At 36.8% G+C, this 18,539-nt stretch overlaps 2 protein-coding genes across 3 annotated transcripts; one reads left to right on the forward strand and one right to left on the reverse strand.

Moving 5' to 3' along the window:
• The first annotated feature begins 912 nt into the window (after nt 1-912).
• Nucleotides 913-9,853, forward strand: LOC140756253 (uncharacterized). Its single transcript, XM_073091724.1, has 9 exons — nt 913-1,195; nt 3,055-3,168; nt 4,523-4,642; nt 5,147-5,295; nt 6,061-6,222; nt 7,070-7,176; nt 7,290-7,401; nt 7,606-7,756; nt 8,814-9,853. The coding sequence occupies exons 1-9, from the start codon at nt 1,040-1,042 to the stop codon at nt 9,012-9,014; spliced, it is 1,272 nt and encodes a 423-aa protein (XP_072947825.1). The 5' UTR covers nt 913-1,039; the 3' UTR covers nt 9,015-9,853.
• Nucleotides 9,854-9,972: 119 nt separating this feature from the next.
• Fancd2 (Fanconi anemia complementation group D2) lies at nt 9,973-17,114 on the reverse strand. 2 transcript variants are annotated; one of them, XM_073091720.1, is made up of 2 exons: nt 17,097-17,114; nt 9,973-14,219 (listed from the first exon to the last, which is right to left on the reverse strand). In XM_073091720.1, exon 2 carries the CDS (start codon nt 14,128-14,130, stop codon nt 10,090-10,092), a length of 4,041 nt encoding a protein of 1,346 aa, XP_072947821.1. In that variant the 5' UTR covers nt 14,131-14,219; nt 17,097-17,114; the 3' UTR covers nt 9,973-10,089. The 2 variants fall into 2 exon arrangements, with proteins under 2 accessions (XP_072947821.1, XP_072947820.1); XM_073091719.1 differs by lacking the exon at nt 17,097-17,114 and adding an exon at nt 16,772-17,044.
• Nucleotides 17,115-18,539: the final 1,425 nt, after the last annotated feature.

Raw genomic sequence — 18,539 nt, forward strand, 5'->3', positions numbered from 1 at the left:
CATTCTACTTTCTTTCTCGTTTTTCTAATAAATGCACTACGCACTACGTCACAGTATGTTGGTAACGCATACCTATAAGATTTCCCTCTATCGAAAACTACTCTTCGTGTCAGAGACAAAACAGATCATTGACACAGCTGCAATAACATGCAGCAAGACAGAAATAGCTATGACGACAACCGACACAATCAATTGACCGAGCCGTCTACCATCTTTAAATAATAATGAGCCGTGTCTCGCAAATTCACGCGATTTGCAAAGTGTGAATACTCTAGAGATATCTTATTTTTATAATTTTCAGCGCGGAACCCATAGATAAGTATAGATATCTCACCACCTTGTAATTGAAGGAAGCCATTAAATGGCTTAAACAGTTGACAATTCTGTCAGCCATTTAATGGCTGTCATGGTGTATTTACGCAGAACAATGCCGACATGCGCAGTTAAGTGGTGCAAACACAAAATCGAAGAAAAAAATACGGAGAAATATCAATTCATTCGTAAATGATATGAAAACAATTTTTTTCAAACACGAAAATAGGTGACAGTGACAATTTCAATTGTCAAAACTGGTTACATTTTCTTGTTAGGACCATAGATATATTACCCTACGTCAGTAGGATAATATATAGATATATGGATAGGGTAATATATCTATGGTTAGGACTATATGCCAGTGAAAGTCCCTTCAAGATCAGTTCAGCCGTTTCTGAGATTAGCCGGAACAAACAAACGAACAGACAAACATTTTTGTTATAAGTACTTTATATTATACTGTATATGCTGTATATACCGTATATAGTGATAAGCTGTTATTTTTGCACAAACAGATACCACAGTATAAGGATATATTATACTGTGCAGATACTAACTTTATTTATTTGAAGTCGATAAGTAGGTAAAATCGTTACATTATTTACCACAACAATGTCGACGAATGTCAATATTATAGCATCATTTAGCGTCTTATCAGTGAAAATACGAGCCGGAGTCTATCGGTGTTTATCGTGTATTAATACCAATTGCAATCAGTTCCACGATGTGTCCCTACGTGGTTGCTATGTTGCTTAGTGCATTACTCATTTACTTATTTAGGAAGAGAGATCCAAAGCCGATATTCGGAGTGTACGCGCAGCCTGGGAAGTGGTATTATCTCAAATATGTTGTGTTCGCCTGTCTTTATTTCTACAGAAAGGTAAGTTCTTAAATTGCAATACTCACTTGCTTATTTTTCGCGATGTAATATTTTTGGAGGCATCACGTATGCTACATATGTTAGGGTATTTATGCCAATAAAGACTACTTAAGTAGGTATCTATTTTATTTTTAAAGTGAATGCCTCCCAAGTAAAGTCGACACTTCTAAATTCAAAATTAGTTATATGTATGCACGAGGATAGATACGTTATTTCTAAATATGAAGGTTTCTTGGAAGTAAATTTATGTAAAACTAAATATGAAATTTCTGTGTAATATTGCGTTGTATAAGGTTCTTATTCACAAAATCCTTATATTAAAACTATTTAAAAGGTGTACATAAATTGGATCTTTAATCGAAAATACCTTCATAAGTTCACAGCCCTAAAGTACCGAGCTAGAGTTCAAAATACTGAGCTAAACTCCTGTCGCTCAGGCTTCTAAATTGTTGAGCGACCGACGAGAAGTAGCGTAATAACTTTTGATGCAATTTTATATTCTTTGGAAGTTGGTAGAACCTTTTCTGGTTCAACGCCGGCGGCACATCGCCACATCTATTTCTGCCTCGTGACACTCTGCGACGCGCTGCAGTGTTCTGGTTTGAAGGGTTTGGTACGTGAGACATACTTTTCCAAGGCGTTCCAGCTTAGTCCTCAGGGTAGCCACGCATCTGAGATAGGAATATTTAATCCTATCTGGGGTTGACTACAAATGACTATGGGCGGCAGTAGCCACTTACTCAGGTGGACTGCATGCTCGTCTGCTACTCCTATATTATAAAAAGCCCTACTTTTGTGCTCAGGATAGACCATGCGCTAAATCTTTCTCAGAATAAGAATAAGAAAAGTTCTTCCAGAATAAGAAGGAATAGCTTAGCGTGGTCCAACCTGTAAAAAAATATTTATTACATTAACACTTAAATACATAAGTAGTTGAAGGGTTGAAATAATTAGGGTTTCTTCAAGATGTTTTTATTTGTCGTTAAAATGTAGATGTCGATAGCGATACGATGTCAGTTGGCTGTATGATACCTCGATAGGTCCTACCGCCTTTAAAAGTGTTAAAAATATTTAAAATTTCAAATGTTACTACCGCAATTAGGATAATTAAAAAATATTTTGAGCCAAGCGAGCACCGAAAAGTTTTAATAAATTATCTTACGTTATTTAATTATTTAATTACTCTGCAGGTGTTGATAGCGCTATCTGTTTTAGATACTTATATCGTTTCTTATCCTAAATTTCAGATAAGTCTGCCAAAGTTACGCTGATTCACTAAATACATTTACAATTCATTCAAATTATATCGCTAGCTCAGACTAAAAAAGAGAAAGACAAATTCCCGAAACTTTATGGTAACGCACAACTTGCACATGAGTATAAATTTTCAACAATATAATATACTTCATTTACATACTCGTATGATTTAAAAGAGACACAAATTACAAATAAATTTTAACGTAATTTTCACGCGTTTAATATTTTGGTAATACACCGACGCTCGGTTGGATGCTCATCTGCTCTAATTTCGATACTCGCACAGACACATACATACATAGGTATACATACAGGCATACAGAGCGACAGGTAGGGGACAAACGTGGTGATGCACAACACTTAATATCTACTTTATGATTTCTCCCATTTGACTCCTAAAACACTACGCTGGCCCTCTGAACGCCTTTTGTTGGGAACACGGGTACGCTAATAGCATTCGTCCGAAGTCCCGCATTCCCGAAGTAGATTAGGGACGGAGCTGAAGTTACTCCATACCGTCATCTTTGAGGCACTATTCCACTCCCACCGATAGTCTCTTTGAGGAACTTTTATTCAATAAAATTTTATTTCAATTATTCTAGTACACCAGTAAGAATAAAGGAGTGGGTACCGAAGGCCAGGCGGGGCAGGGGATGAAGGCTATCGCAGACCCTGCCGACATGGACCGAGCGCAACTGCTCAGCGATCATGCTAAAGTAAGTATCATTACAAGCTTTTTAACTTGCCTTGTTAGCACTTGCGCGAAAGGAGCGGTCCGCCCCGGGCCTCCGGACCTGAGGCCTACAAAGACAGTTACTAACCCTTCCAACTTAAAAATCAGTGGTTAAAGTGTTCATATAGATGAAATCTCTGTGTATGTCAACGATATAAGACATTTGTAAAAGTTTGTAAAATTAAATTAACTTTTTATACTGAGACTGAGGGGTGGAAAGTAGAATGAAGGCCCATTCTACTTTCCACCCCGGGCCTCCACCATTTCCGTGCCGGGCCTCCGGCGACTTTAGTGCATCATAGCTTGTTACTTCGTATGTGACGTTCAAATCTTGCAAAATCATTTAAACCGACGGTTACTGAACCGAAACCAGAAATTGTGGATATACGTTTGATTTGGCTGACAATGCATAAATGTTTGATGAAGTCACTATGGCGGACGCCTCAAGATGACGGTCCAATTATATTATTTTTATGCACTCCCATAATATGGGTATCAAATATCATTTGATACATTTGATAGTTTTATGAGAAAAATACTAAAACCAAACCAGGAAGTTTTTAAAATAGTTCAATTAAAAATACGTTTAATTTTCATAGTGCTAGCAACGACAAGAAAAGTTAAAAGTACACGATACTTATTTTAGTAAGAAAAAGAGTACATTTATAATAATTAATGATACTTCTTGTTTTACATACTGATATCAATCTTGATATACTCTGTACGCATATTCTTTTAAAACAAGATTTACAGACATTACAAGAGTATGGTTACAGAGTATAGCAACACCTTTCAGGCTATTATACTATTTGTTGAATAAACATTACCTAGTTAGCTAATCATTCCTTAAAGATAATTTAAAGGGTTTTGATAAAAGCGGTCGTTGAACTTAAAATTAGGGATGCTAGTAGTGTTGTTATCAATATCGATATTTGTATCGAAATGTTTGAAATCAAAATTATCGTTATATCAAATATATACAAAAATTCAATGTAATTTTATCGATAATTCAAAATATTAAGTATTAAAATTTCAACAACTTTTTTTAAAATGAAATGCGTTACTAATTTTGAGAACTGATATAGAATTCATCTTACACGCGTAGGAGTTTTTCTCTTACCACACATTCCAAACCTGACCACAGCAGTACCACTATTAGGCAGAAATGAGGTAGTGTCACCGGAGCCGAGTCACTTTATATGGTACTTTAAGTCATTACTCTTTACTATCACGTATACAAACTTAAGATCAGAAAATAGTAGCTATATTATTTATTTATCTATAATTTTATTTATTTTTATTTTTAATTACGAGTCAATATACTTAATATTTTCCAGGCGTTTGACGCTGTGTTCTTCATATCAGCGAAGAAAGACAAAGAAGACAAGGGGATATACGTGATTGCTGGCAGCGAGCGCCGCCCTATGGGCATGTGCAATGGATTGTTTTACATTGGGGTAAGAGAAAATTCTCTCTGTCAAAGTGCCTCCTTTTTATACACATTAATACCTAAAGGTTGAGGAAGACGGACTACCTGATGGAAAGCAGTCACCGTCACCTGTGGACATTTGAAACACCGGATGAGTCGCCAATGCATCGCTTTGGAGGAGAGCTCTTTTTTGAAGAGTCCCATGTCATAGCGCTTCTACTAGCGAAGGCTGGCTGACACTTTTGTAAACTTCGTTCGATTTTTAACGAGGCGAAGTAGTTGGCCAGGCCTCGCTATGCCATATCCACTTCCTTGGATGACACTGCAAGATTAGCCCAAAATCCAATATGACGGACGCTCCAAAATGGCCAATTAATATTTATTTTCAGAACTGTTTATTTAATTATTAATTTCCATTGTTAAAGCCATACATGGCAACATATTCAGATTTATGCACTTCCATCACTTGAGTACAATGAAAAGGTTTTACGAAAAGAATACAATTTTTTTCATATAAATATATTATATTTAGCTTCCAGAAAAAGGGCTTCTCTGCAGCAGTAAATTGCCAGACACTGTCCTCTTTGGAGCACAGATCGGCGAATTTGGAGCAGAAGGAATCAAAATAAAGCCAGTGGAACCGATGAAGAAGTGGACTGTCTCTTACAAGGGACCGATGGTGTAAGCAATATTCATAGACTTTGTCTTATGTAACAGGAGTTGCCTCCTCCATAATTTTTGTTCCTTTCAAGCAATACTCGTTGCCGGGAGTCACAGTGCTCTAATCGTTGCTTTTCTGGCGCACTCGTGTTGGTAGTGATGCTTCTACTGCAGATTCTACTAATGGCATTCTCTCTCAAGTAAATATATGTATTAGTAGCCAACCACAAATAGAATGGAAGTCGATCCTGGAGGCGCATGATCCGCAGTTTCAGCCTGATCTTTATTTTCTAATATAGAAGTAGCAGGCGAGCATACACTCCACCTGATAAGTAAGTGTCTACTGCCACCCATGGAAATCTGTAATCAACCCCAGAAAAGATTAGATTTTTACCTGAAGTCGGCCTCAGATGTGCCGCTACATATATCCCTCCCTATCCCTGAGGACTAAACAGGAATCTCTCGGAACTGCCTTAAATCCATAACAGCGCATAAGCGCTGCTGCGCTTAACACTACTGTTATTAGGCAGAAAAGTGGCGGTAGTGCCGCCGGAGTCGATCCACACAGATTTCTACCACCTTCTTTTACAGAATGGAACTCCTTACCACCACTTACCAGCTTATAACGCTCTTCAGATCGCTCCACCAAACCAAACTAAGGATCCGATGTATGTAACTTGGAATTTTATCCCGTAATTTATAGGTATTAGGATATTCCAGCCAACGGCGTTTGAACTTATATAAGCAAATTGCATCATCAAAAATTAAAACACTTATTGATTTCAGGCACCAACGTAACCCAAATCAAACGTCAAATGTTGAATTTGAAGGGGAGTGGGTTGCTACCAGTAAATACTTTGATTACGACACGGATCTTTACCCAGCTGCTGTCATCAGGTCCATTGCTAGAGAAAAGTGGAGTCGGCAGTACTTTGAGGGTTTGCGAACGTAAGTAGCATAAGAACAGCGTCTGATAATATGAAAAAGCATTCCTTTTTTAGTCTTGTCAAAATACTTATATCTCTATAGTCCACGCCAAACTGCTAGTCCGCTTTGAAAATAGATCGAGTCGCGCCGAATAGCAAATTGTAGATAGAATTTTTTTGAAGGTGGTAGAACCCTTTGTGGTTCGACTCCGGCGGCACCACCGCCACACCTATTTCTAACTAATAACAGCAGTGTTAGGCGCTGCTGTGTTCCGGTTTGAAGGGTGTGGTAAGGTAGTCAGACCTTTCCGAGGCGTTCCAGCTTAGTCCTCAAAGGTAGCGGCGCATCTGTGGCCGACCTCAGGCAGGAATATCTAATCCTATCTGGGGTTGATTACAGATGTCCATGGGCGGCAGTAGCCACTTACCATTAGGTGGACAGCAAGCTCGTCTGGTACTATATTATAAAAAAAAAACCGGGACGAAGACAGCGCGAGACCCCTCCCAGCACCCGTCCGCTGCCCGCTCTCGCCCACGGTTATATAGATGCATTAGTATGCCCTTACGTTGCTATGGAATATATGCTTGTAGTTGTGCGCAGCAACTTCAGAGCGGATTATCAGTTTGGCGATAACTATTCCTAATATTATAAATGCAAATGTTTGTTTGTTTGCTACAATTTCTCGTCTTAACTACATAGATAGCCGACTGTCATAAACTTTCGTACACACGTTGTCCGGGGTTCAGAAAAACACGTAGGGTACTTTTTATACCGGATAAATTACTGCTCCTAGGGGATAGATAAAACTTCAACCACGAGCGAAACAACGAGTACAGATAACGGACTTATAATAAGTAATACATTTCAGAGCTCATCAGTCCCACTATGAGCAGTTCGGAGTACTCATGTGCAAATTGAAAATTGATAACGAAGCATACGAATTTTCTTTGCCGTCGTTCCGAGATCACAGTTTTGGTGAGTCTTTCACTTATTCTTGAAGATTGAATTGCATATTTTAACCTATATCAAGGTACCTACATATCTACTATCATATTCAGTCAACGAATGTCTAATTCTCTTACTTAAAGGACACAAGCGGGACTGGAGTCTGATGCACAGATACGCGTTCCACCACATCTTCCTGGAGAATGGAACTAGCATTAGCGTAGGAGTCATCTGTCAGCCCTCTACAGCAAGCACGTAAGGTTTTATATTTAGACGACAGCATCGAAATGTTGCGTTTGTCTTTTTTATATTTTCCAAACCACTAAATGGATTGTTTCTATTATTAAAGTATTATTAAACGCCAATCCTAGCGGTGGCCACTTAATTATTATTAAGCTGCACATTTGCTATCCAAAATTGATGTACCTAAATATGCTTTTCTCACATTTTAATTTACAGTATGGAGATGGGAGTGGTAGCTTTGCCAAACGGTGACGTATTGCCGATAAAATGGGTGGATTTGAAGTTATACCAACATGGAGAGTGTGGGTCTGCCCCTAGAGACTACGCCTTCAACTGCCAGGCGGGTGATCAAGTGTATACCATACAGGTAGTTAAATAACCTTAAGACCTTCATTCCTGTCACGCGAGTATGTTCGCGTACGTGTGACAAATACATATCACATTTTTGAAGGTGGTAGAACCCTCTGTGTTTCAACTCAGGCGGCATCCCCGCCCCACCTGTTTCTGCCTAATAACAACAGTGTTAAACGCTCCTGTGATTTGGTTTGAAAGGTGTGGTAAGGTAGACATACTTTTCCGAGACATTCCAGCTTAGTCCTTAGGGGTAGCGGCACATCTGTGGCCGATCTCAGATAGGAATCTAATCTTATGTGGGGTTGATTACAGAGGTCCGTAGGCGGCAGTAGCCATTTACCATCAAGTGGAACCATAAAACAGGAAAAGTATCGACAAAACGATAGGATAAAAGAGGCATACATCCGGACCCGATCCGTGCGCGGACGCAAACCCGCGTAATAGGAAAGAGGCCCTGAATAATATATTAACCAAACATTTTATGAAACACAGTCTCTTTGTCCATGGTCGCCGGCAAGGGGTGCACCCCTGTGGCAAAAAATGTGTTCCTATATATCATCGAAAAAAAACTCTTGAAATGTGTATATGTTTCGCGAAAAATATGTAAAACACATTAGTAAAAGTTGTAAAATTCTATTAGAATCCGTGCCTCGCTGAACATGTCCTCCCCGGGCCTCCGGCGAGTTTACGCCACTGATGTATATAAGACCATTTCAATAGTACGCACTAGGGTCCAAACGGCTTTGCACCTGCTTGAAAATAATCCTGCCGGCGCCCATGTTATTCTCTCTCCATTTCTACGTTTATATCCACTTGTCAGATTTACCTATATATGAAAGAAGTACTCCTTTTTCCATTGAGAAATAAGATGGCCGGCATCCATATCGTTCCGATATGGATGCTGGCCATCTTATTTTTCAAGACTTTCTCAAGATGTCGCAGAACTCAAGAACTGCTGCCATCGAAATATAACGTTTCTACAATCCCTCAACTGTTCGATGTCAGGCTCCTATGCCATTTAAGATAACCCAAAACCCATGTACAAGTGACAAATTATAATAAAATTACAGGTTCTGGTAGAGCACGAAGCAATTCACTATGTATCAGACGAATGGGAGGCGCGTATGGTGGAAAGGTTCTGCAAATTCTTGGTGAACGACGTGCCTGGTCGCGGGGTCTCGGAGTTCCACTACCGGCACAAGGACGGCAGACCAGAGAGCGTCGCCAAGAACGATCCAGAGTGGTATAGAAAAATGTGCCACAAAATCTAATATGCTAAGAAAATTGATAGATACCACCAATAACCGACGATCTTCAGGCCTGCGCTGAAAAAAGACCGAACAAAAAATACTACAATGCAAACCAGTTATCGCTTCAGCCAGCAACACAACAAAATTATCTAAATATGCCGCTTTATGTCATAATTTCTGGAAAAAAAATCACCGCAAATTTTACAAGATATGAGATCGATATAATATAAAAGACTTATGGAGTGGAGCGTACAGTCTCCGACTGAATGTCGGTTGACATATTACATATGAGACAGATCGACTTCTACCAATTGGAAATTAGTTTTCCTTTCAATAAACGGCTACTATAATTATTTTTGTGAATGTATTTGTACAAATAAAAATAATCTATAGCTTCATAATTTAGATTTATTACTAAACAACAATATACATTGACATAAATATATTTTCTCTTAATGCATTACGAAGCCATTAGATAGATATATAATATTGCCACCAGGTGTCACAGCTTGCTACATTCAATTTTACCTACAACCAAGCACTGCTTTTAAGTTTAAAATCAGTAAATCTTCTTTTAATGTGTATAACTGCCATAATTTTTAAACGTTATGTAGATATTACGGATTTCATAAATGTTATTAGATGCTTAAAGCTTCATATTTTCATTATTTATCAATTGATTCATAAGCCTTACTTTGAAATCATATCTAAAACTTGTCCCATATTCTCCTGAACTACAATATACTCTTATACTATTCCTCTTATGCCTAGATTTATATTTAATTGTAATAAAATATGTATTCTTTTATTTTCTGTGACTGAATTGTACCTAAACATTTTTTTAATAAATTATTTTATATAACATTAATTATGTATTTATTAAGTTTAAGGACTCTTTTTTGCCTCTTCCTGTAATAATTTAACACAGCGAGGGTTATATCGTTATAAATAATAATCGGTAACAAATTTAAAAACTAAATTGTCATAAATTCAATTTTATTGAAAAAAAAGTATAAAACATTGAAACAAATTATAGAATACGTCTGCTTACAAATAAATTGCGCCCTATAGGACGAGCGTCATCATATGACCCTCTTTAAAAGACATCACTTATACCTGCATGATCATTTTCATTGAAATCACTGGAAGCTTCGCTGAGGTCTTCTGGAAAATCATCATCACAATCTTCTACCGTCACATCATTGCTGTGGCCCGTTGCCGTATTTTTTTTCGTTTTACGAGTATTCCTACGCCCATTGCTTGTAAATAGTTTTAAATCCTCCAAACAATCATGGCTCGTTAATAGATCTCTAGTTTTATGATCAAACTTCATCAACATCGTCTCTATATCGGGTATTCTCTTTGTTAATGCACGATCAAACTTGCCTTTTGAATTCAAAAACATACTGTACAACTTAGTTGTTGCTTGGAACTCTTTTAACATGTCTAGAATCGGCTCCCGGTGTTGCTTAAATGCAACCTTGAGAATCGGGAATACTTTGGATAAAAATGTACTCAAAACCGGAATGAGTTTCTTGAAGAAAGTCGAAATCATATTCTTGGTGTCCAGAGCTGCAACTATTTTCGACATTAAGTTAAGTATAGTGGCTACAGTTGCCCACATCTCTACTCGTTCCTCATCGGACATGCCCGAGTTCAAATGGGTTTTTATTTGATCGTACAAAGCCGTTCCTAAGTTTCTAAAGAATAATATGAAGTTGCTCTTATTTACGCTTTTAAGATTTGGCAACACGCTGGTCTTGTCGCGTAATTTTTCAAGATCGTTCACCAATGGAGTAATAATGTCTTTCAATTCTCTTATTGTGTTATTACCTAAGTACGCTTTAATTAGTATATCTATGGCTTGATTATAAATGAGACCTTTTTCGTGATCTTCCCACTGTTTGGACAAAAAGTGATGCGCCATGTTCTTCACGATTGGCGGTACATTCGATTCGGTTGAGTGCTCGCTGAGAACCTTCATTAATTCTATCAAAGACACGGCGCATGATAGCGTAATGCAATAATTATCATGTCCCTGAAAACTGTTTAACAAATTTGCCATTGAAAATGATTCATCCTCTCCTACCTTTCCGACTATCTTTAAAGAATTATTCAACGTACTGACATTACTATTTTTAAACTCAACCCATCTAAAATATATGGTGAGCAAATTGTATATGTGTTCTAAACACAAACAACTTTCCATTATCTTGGATATATACATACTCTCAAAGTCAATAGTATCGTCAACAATGTTGCATTTTATAAATGATGTAATCAAATCCATGTGAATCATTACGTTTGGTAATATTTCCTTTATTATTGTCACTTGTCTTTCTGCCTCTGAGCGGCTATATATTTCTACGGAATCTTTGTTCAGAAATGTTGGCTTTTTTATCCTTGATATTAAAATCTTATCTAAGCCGCCATTCACGTGTTTTAAAATGTAGTTAAAAACCCTAAAAGTCAGTTTGTTATCCGCGACGTCGTCAGGAGTCAAATCGTATCGTAAGAGTTCAATAAGGTTCAAATTTAAAGGTCTAAAACGTATGTTGTGGAGGGCAGCAAATTTATTTTTTACAGACGGACCTGTTTTAGTTTGTTGCGACTTGCTACTTTCAGACACAACTGTGTTATCATGTTCCGATTTCTTTCCCTTCTTCTGTTTAGTGACGTGTGAGAAAAGCGTTCTCCGTTCCACCTGTTCTCTAATGTTGCTAATATTCACTGCCTGTGAGAAGTAAATAGGTGGTTTGTACGTCATATGTTTTTTCATAAAAATCTCTTCAATTGCGTTGTCCAACTCTTTCAACTGCAATATCCGTTTGAGAATCTTTGGTTTAAGTACATTATCATCATCTTTTTGGGACACAAAAGCGTTAAGCAATTCCCGAATCCAATTCACGCAATGTATGTAACAATCTAAAATATTGGAGACTGATGCCTCGCTCAAATCGACTATTGAGTCAATATCAACCTTCGGCATAATAATCGCAAATCCAAGCAAAGCATCTATAGTAGACAAGTCACCATTATTCTGCTTATAGTGCAATGCTCTAACAAGCTGGAATAATGGTGATAAAATTTCTATATGAACGTTTTTATCATCTTTCAAAGCTAGACCAGCTATATTAACAGCCAACTTTTCATCGACCTCGAAGTCTTGGTTCAAGCAAAATTGCGACGATATTTCAATCTCACCAAATTTGTTATTTTCAAGTTGGTCTACAAGGAAATTTGCCTGCCAGTTATTCGTCAACACTTTGGTTAGCCATCCAACAAATTTTTTGCTCATATCTGTGCCTTGTTCAATAATAATGTATAATTCATCGTAAAAGAATGCTATCATGTCGGGATTGTGCTGTGTACTGTGATTAATGAGCCTTATTATTTCTGCCGCTTTTTTTAGGTCGTCCTCAGATAAACCAGTAGTCATACTCAGAGTGATTTCATCATCATCATCTTCCTCTGGTAAATCTGCTGTATTTTCACCGTTCCTCTTCGTCAAATATTTCACAGCATGTATCCCCGCGATAATGCCCTGTATTTTGATGGATGGAATACAACTACCAAGTTCCTTTTTAATAATCATTTCGACTTGGTCTCTTATGTCTGAATTTTCAATGCTGAAAGCAAGCCGACACACCAAGTTCCTGACGGCTCTTATTTCCGTTAAAGTCATTTCATCCATTCTGTCTAATAAAGTTAGTATCTGCAGACTTTGACGTTTCAATAACGACAAATTTTCAGATGCGATGTTGTTTAAAATATTCAACGTGTTCAAGGCAGACTTCTTGTAGTATAGTACCAATTTAAGCAATTCGGCTACTATTATTTGACCACAATCGGTGAGTTCAGTAAACATTACTGAGTACATATGGGATGCAAATGTTTGCACCAGCGGTTCAGTGGTGCACTTCACTAACGAATTTGCGAGACTTATCAAAGACATGGAATTGACCAAATTATCCTTCAAAATAGGTTTAAACTTTTTGAATGCTTCATCGAGCAAGTCCTCTTTCAATATTTGCATTTTGATTAGTTTCCTCATGACAGTCTCCACCTGTTTTTCCTTTTCCTCCGATAACGAGTACAGAATTAAGAAAAATATTATGTCTATCGGCTTATGGTCGGTACTAATGTTACAACTCGATAGAACATTCAACCACGCTTTCGCTACAGCTTTCGAAGATAGCATGGAGTTCCTTATTGCCGTCGCAGTTAAAACCTGGCTAGTGGCTAGCTCCTCCTGTGAACCGATTAAAGAAGTCCATCCCAACTCCTTTCTTATGCCTTTGATGGTCTCGACATATTCATCGTCGCTTGAACGATCGCGCATAAGTAAAAATTTAATAAAATTTGGAAAATAAGCTGCATTTATTGGATTCATATTTTTTAAAGTCTCCTCTCGCAATAATTTATACTGTTCATCAGACAGGCAAAGATATGTCAAGCAGTCCAAAATGGATGGTAATAAGTCTCTGTTGGTTGACATAATCCTGCGCATTTCAGAAGCAACATTGTCATGCTCCTGGTCTCCGATTATATCGGGAATGGCCGATATTATTTCTAGTCTCACAGATTTATCACAGTCTGAACAAAGATCAAGCAAATCCATCAACTTTGTTGCAAGTATCTCAGAATTCTTAATAGTGTTTAATGCGGAGAGTGATTTTAATACAGTTTTCACCCACAACCCAAAATCTGGTTGATCCATTAGGTCCATTACTTTATCAAATATTAGGTTTATTAGGTTCTCTTGAAGGAATGTTACATTGAGAAGTATTTTTATAACACTGTCAGACAGGGTGTAGGTGTTTGAAGCATTGTCAATACCCACAATGTTTGGAAACAAATAATATTCGAACATTTTGTTAGTGTTACATGCTCTTTCAAAATCTGTAAAAAATTGTACCACATGTGAATCACTATCATCCTCCATTAGTTTCTTTGTAAGATTTCGGATAATAAACACAGGATCCTCTAATGCTACACATTTCTCAGGAGGGTCTTTAACTTTTAGACCACAATCCAGTAAAGTTTTTTGAAAAAATGACATCATATCTTCACCACTTTTTCTTCTTTTTAACTTACTTCCTAAACTAGAAAATCCCAATGGTCTTTTATTACTCATTATTTGTCTGGATGGATACTAAAAATAAACTTATAGTAATAATATAATTTTTCCAAGTTTGTATAAGCTCTTCCTTATGGTTTTCTCACCTGAAACAACATAAAATACATATTTATTTAATTATAATACAAAAGTAAGAAACAGCTGTTAAAATATTAAGCAGTAAAATGAACCACAAATAGTTGTCTGAACCACTAATAGTAATCTGAAGGTGGTAGAACCCTTTGTGGTTCGACTCCGGCGGTACCATTGCCACATCTATTTCTACCTAATAACAGCAGTGTTAGGCGCTGCTGTGTTCCGTTTTGAAGGGTGTGGTAAGGGAGACAGACTTTTCCAAGGCATTCCAGCTTAGTCCTCAGGGGTAGCGGCGCATTTCTATCTAATCCATATCAATCTCATCAATATATAATCCTATCTGGGGTTGATTACAGATGTCCATGGGCGGCAATAGCCACTTACCATTAGGTGGACTGCATGCTCATCTGATACTCCTATATTATAAAAAAAAAAAGTTCAACAACCTTTAATGGTCATAATATTGTGCAATAATACAACTCTATTTTGTAATAGTTAATAAATATTATAGTATATTACAAAAAATTCACAAGCACTTGAGCATGTAGTGTGCCTGATACTGAGTGGTCAGTGCTCCACGGACATCTGTTTCCAACAATCTTAAATAACATAGGTTCTTCTCAATAGCAATAACAGCTTGCTATCACCACAGAAATATTATGACACTAGATTAACTCAACCACTCATCAGTGGCACAATATCTTCTATATAATAATATGTGAAACAAAAACTTTGTAAGTGTTTTTACATAAATTACGGGGACAGACAAGTAGTGCCACAGTTACAGTTTATATACTGAAGAAGTGCAGAATGCTGATATATTTTTTAAATAATGCTTACAAATTACATTAATAAAAAAAAAAAACATTACACACATCACTACACATTACACAAGAACACATACAAATCACAAACTATGTAATCAATATCAATATTTTCCTCCAAAATGACACGTAGACATTAAGGAAAATTACACAATATAACGGTTTTACATAACAATAACACCGATGTTATGTGCCGAGGGGGAAAATATACCAAGGAGTTTTTCTGGTTAAAGGTTGTAGCACATGTTGACTGAACACATAAGGAGAAGTCTGGTGGATGCCTTATTATTTTAAGACCAGTTTTGAATGATCAAATGCGTTTGAAGACTCAGTGTTTATCATTGGTGTAGAAACCTCAATAGTCGCCCATTTCTGAACTCAGACCGTCATGTAATAATGAAACAGTAAGTGAGCGTGCAGGGCATGTGACGTCAAGAGGCTAACGTTGCCCAAAAAGACCTACAATCACCCACAAAGACCATAATCCCACTTGAGGTGCACCAATGCAATGCCAGTCTGGGGGGTCAGGTCGAAACGCCTCGGCAAGCACCTTTCCATCACCACATCACCCAACCACCCAACCATTGAGGATTCCCCAAGCATCAGAATACCAAAGAACATGCCCTCCGGGAGCTAACAAGTGATATTTTTATAATTTTGTCAAACTGAAAGGTTTGGAAGCGCAGCCTGGACATAAAAATGATTATTTGAAGTTCCCCAAATAAAGTTGTTTAATTTCTCACATTAGGCCCTTTATCCTCAAATGACTTATAGAATCCGTTGTGACAACTTGAACGACAAAGTTGTCTTACCGACAGTTTCAGTAATTTTTAAAACATCAAATTATTTGGATTTCCTTTTGTTGGATTATTATGAACCCGATTGACAATAATTATTATTGGCGCAACAAGGCATTAGTGAACGCGACTAGCACTTGTTCCATAAGAGCAAACCAGTAAACCAGGTTGCGAGATCATATCTTTTAATACCTTAATGTAGGGAACATATCACCAAGAAGTAGGAATATAAATGTGGATCGAATAATGTATGGTTAAGGTAGATCTCATAGCAATGCTGTATGTTTTCCAGAGGCACATCAAAGACATTATATTTTTGTGTATTATATACAACCTATATGGATTCAAATTAAGCGAAGGTACTTAGCTTACACATATACACTCTTGACTATGGCTGTTTTAGTTGAGATTTTTAATTTATAACAATTTTTACATAATTATGATTGAATTTCAACCTCTTAGGCGACAACTAGTACATTTAAATACAGAAGTAGCAAATATGCATGCAGTCCACTTCATAGAAGTGGCTACTGGTGCCTATGGACATCTGTAGTCAACCCCTGAAAAGATTATTTTCCTACTTGAGTTTAGCCATGTGACTTTATTGCTACCCCAAGGAGTTAAGTGCAAATGCCTCGGAATAAGTATGTCTCTCTTGCCACACCCTTCAACCGGAAAATAGCAGCACTTAACACTGCTGTTTGCTGCTGCATTAGGCAGAAATAGGTGTGGCTCAGTAGCAACGCGGCCGAGATCGATATCAGATAGAGCCACTTTTCCTTATGGAGTTGTTTGTACATGCCCATGGGCGGCAGTTTTCCTAGGTAGGTAGACTGCATGTCAACTTGCCACTTCAATATTATAAGCATAATAGGATCTTACTAGGATCAATAGTATTTACATTATTAGTACTAGCACTATGTTATACGTTAAAATTCTTACCTTAAATTTATTGATTTACGTAAACATTAAAATATTCGTATTGTAGTGCCTTTGAGACAAAATACTTCCTCACAAATACTTTATAAATATCTTGTGGCAGGAATATGTATACTAAAATATAAACGAGAAACGGTACTATTATCTGGCCACTTTTACTATCGCACAAATTTAAACTATAGTGAATTTACATCTACATAGTGTGGTGATAATTTTTATCAATATCTAAAAATAGCGGCCGGTAACCGGTAACTGATGATGTCATAAAAAAAATAAAAATAAAATGTTATCAAGTAACAATGACATTTGGATATTGTGTTACCATTACCATTATTAGATTTGACCATTATCAATGTTACCAAAATTTGACAAAGACACTGAACTGTAATGTAGTAGATACATTCAAACAATACAAACAGCAAAAATCTAGCATAATAAATGATTGTATTGTAAAATGTCAAGGCATAATGTAGGTCCTCGCCTGCCGGGGCACAGGTCATAATTTGCCGCTCATTGTATAAAAGTGAAGATCGGCGGTAAAAGAGCGCTTCTGTATATTGTTCAATAATTTAATGAAAAAGTTTTATTACTAGAATGTAATAAAAATGATCACTAAGTTAATAAACTATTAAACTATTTCTTGATCCAATTTATAACTTTTATTATTCCCGCGAAAAATAAAACTCAAATGTCCAGAGCGTTCTTTTTCGTTTTTATGCTAACTCATACAATATCAGCCAATGACTATGTAAATGGGCACTTTATATATATATATATATATATATATATATATATATATATATATATATATATATATAATCCTAAATATTATTATAAAAATAACACATTATATATACATACCCATTATATATATATACACACACACACATAAATTTTGCCGCCTTCAAGAAAGTGCAAACAGCTGCAAGGGACGAACTGCTCCATGCCCCACCTAAATCTAAGGCCCTGCACTAACTACCCGATAAGCATACTCAGATTACTCAGAAGTTTTTTTAATACATCTATGCGATTGTACCGTCTTGGCAGTCAGCGCATGCCCTTACACACGTATTCGACTAAACTAACTGCTGAGGTAGAGCCACCACACTCGACCTGTAAAATGTACACTAAAACTGTATGGCATTTTATTATCATTTTTATGGTAGAACCTGATGTAATTTTGAGACTTCTATGGTATTTTGGCTCTGATACTATTTGCAGTTGGAGGTGCTATCGCAAAATTTCCGGACCGTATTTAATTATATTATAAATAGAAGTATTTTTAATGACTGGTTCTTAAATAAATTATTTAATAATTATAAGTGTTTTTGTTTCATTAAACTGACACTTCTTACAACATGTATGTTACTTACTAATTGTATAATAAACTCACATTTTTCACATCATTTAATGCAATATATTACATAATTTTTAGACACTGCGACCAAAAATAGATACGATGTACAAACATATTATACATGCGGCAAATTGATTAATATAAATACTAAATGCGACCATGAAAAATCCTAGTTTTGTCTGATTAGCGATGGCGATATTGATTTATATGTACATTGCGCGCCCGTCTTTGGATTAATCCGACAATCTCTTGTTAAATAGTCAATGGTGAGCGAACAATTTTAGTTTGTCTTACCGCCGACCTTGATTAGACGGTCATGGATTGTCCTTTCGGTAGGGCAATTATAGTCCTAATCGAATTGACTGACTGCATACGGTAAATGGAATAATTGCGTACGCGCATCCCATAGATTTA

Source organism: Epargyreus clarus, unplaced genomic scaffold (assembly GCF_041222505.1).
Source record: "Epargyreus clarus isolate Ecla_fem2 unplaced genomic scaffold, WU_Ecla_fem_2.2 ptg000034l, whole genome shotgun sequence".
NCBI lineage: Eukaryota > Metazoa > Arthropoda > Insecta > Lepidoptera > Hesperiidae > Epargyreus > Epargyreus clarus.

What these genes read in the sequence shown, in the direction of transcription:
- LOC140756253 (XM_073091724.1), top strand. Translation starts at nt 1,040, where the DNA reads ATGTGTCCCTACGTGGTTGCTATGTTGCTTAGTGCATTACTCATTTAC. An exon ending in TGCTCAGCGATCATGCTAAA is followed by an intron (nt 3,169 to 4,522) that starts GTAAGTATCATT and finishes AATATTTTCCAG; the next exon opens with GCGTTTGACGCTGTGTTCTT. An exon ending in ATCAAGTGTATACCATACAG is followed by an intron (nt 7,757 to 8,813) that starts GTAGTTAAATAA and finishes ATAAAATTACAG; the next exon opens with GTTCTGGTAGAGCACGAAGC.
- Fancd2 (XM_073091720.1), bottom strand. Translation starts at nt 14,130, where the DNA reads ATGAGTAATAAAAGACCATTGGGATTTTCTAGTTTAGGAAGTAAGTTA.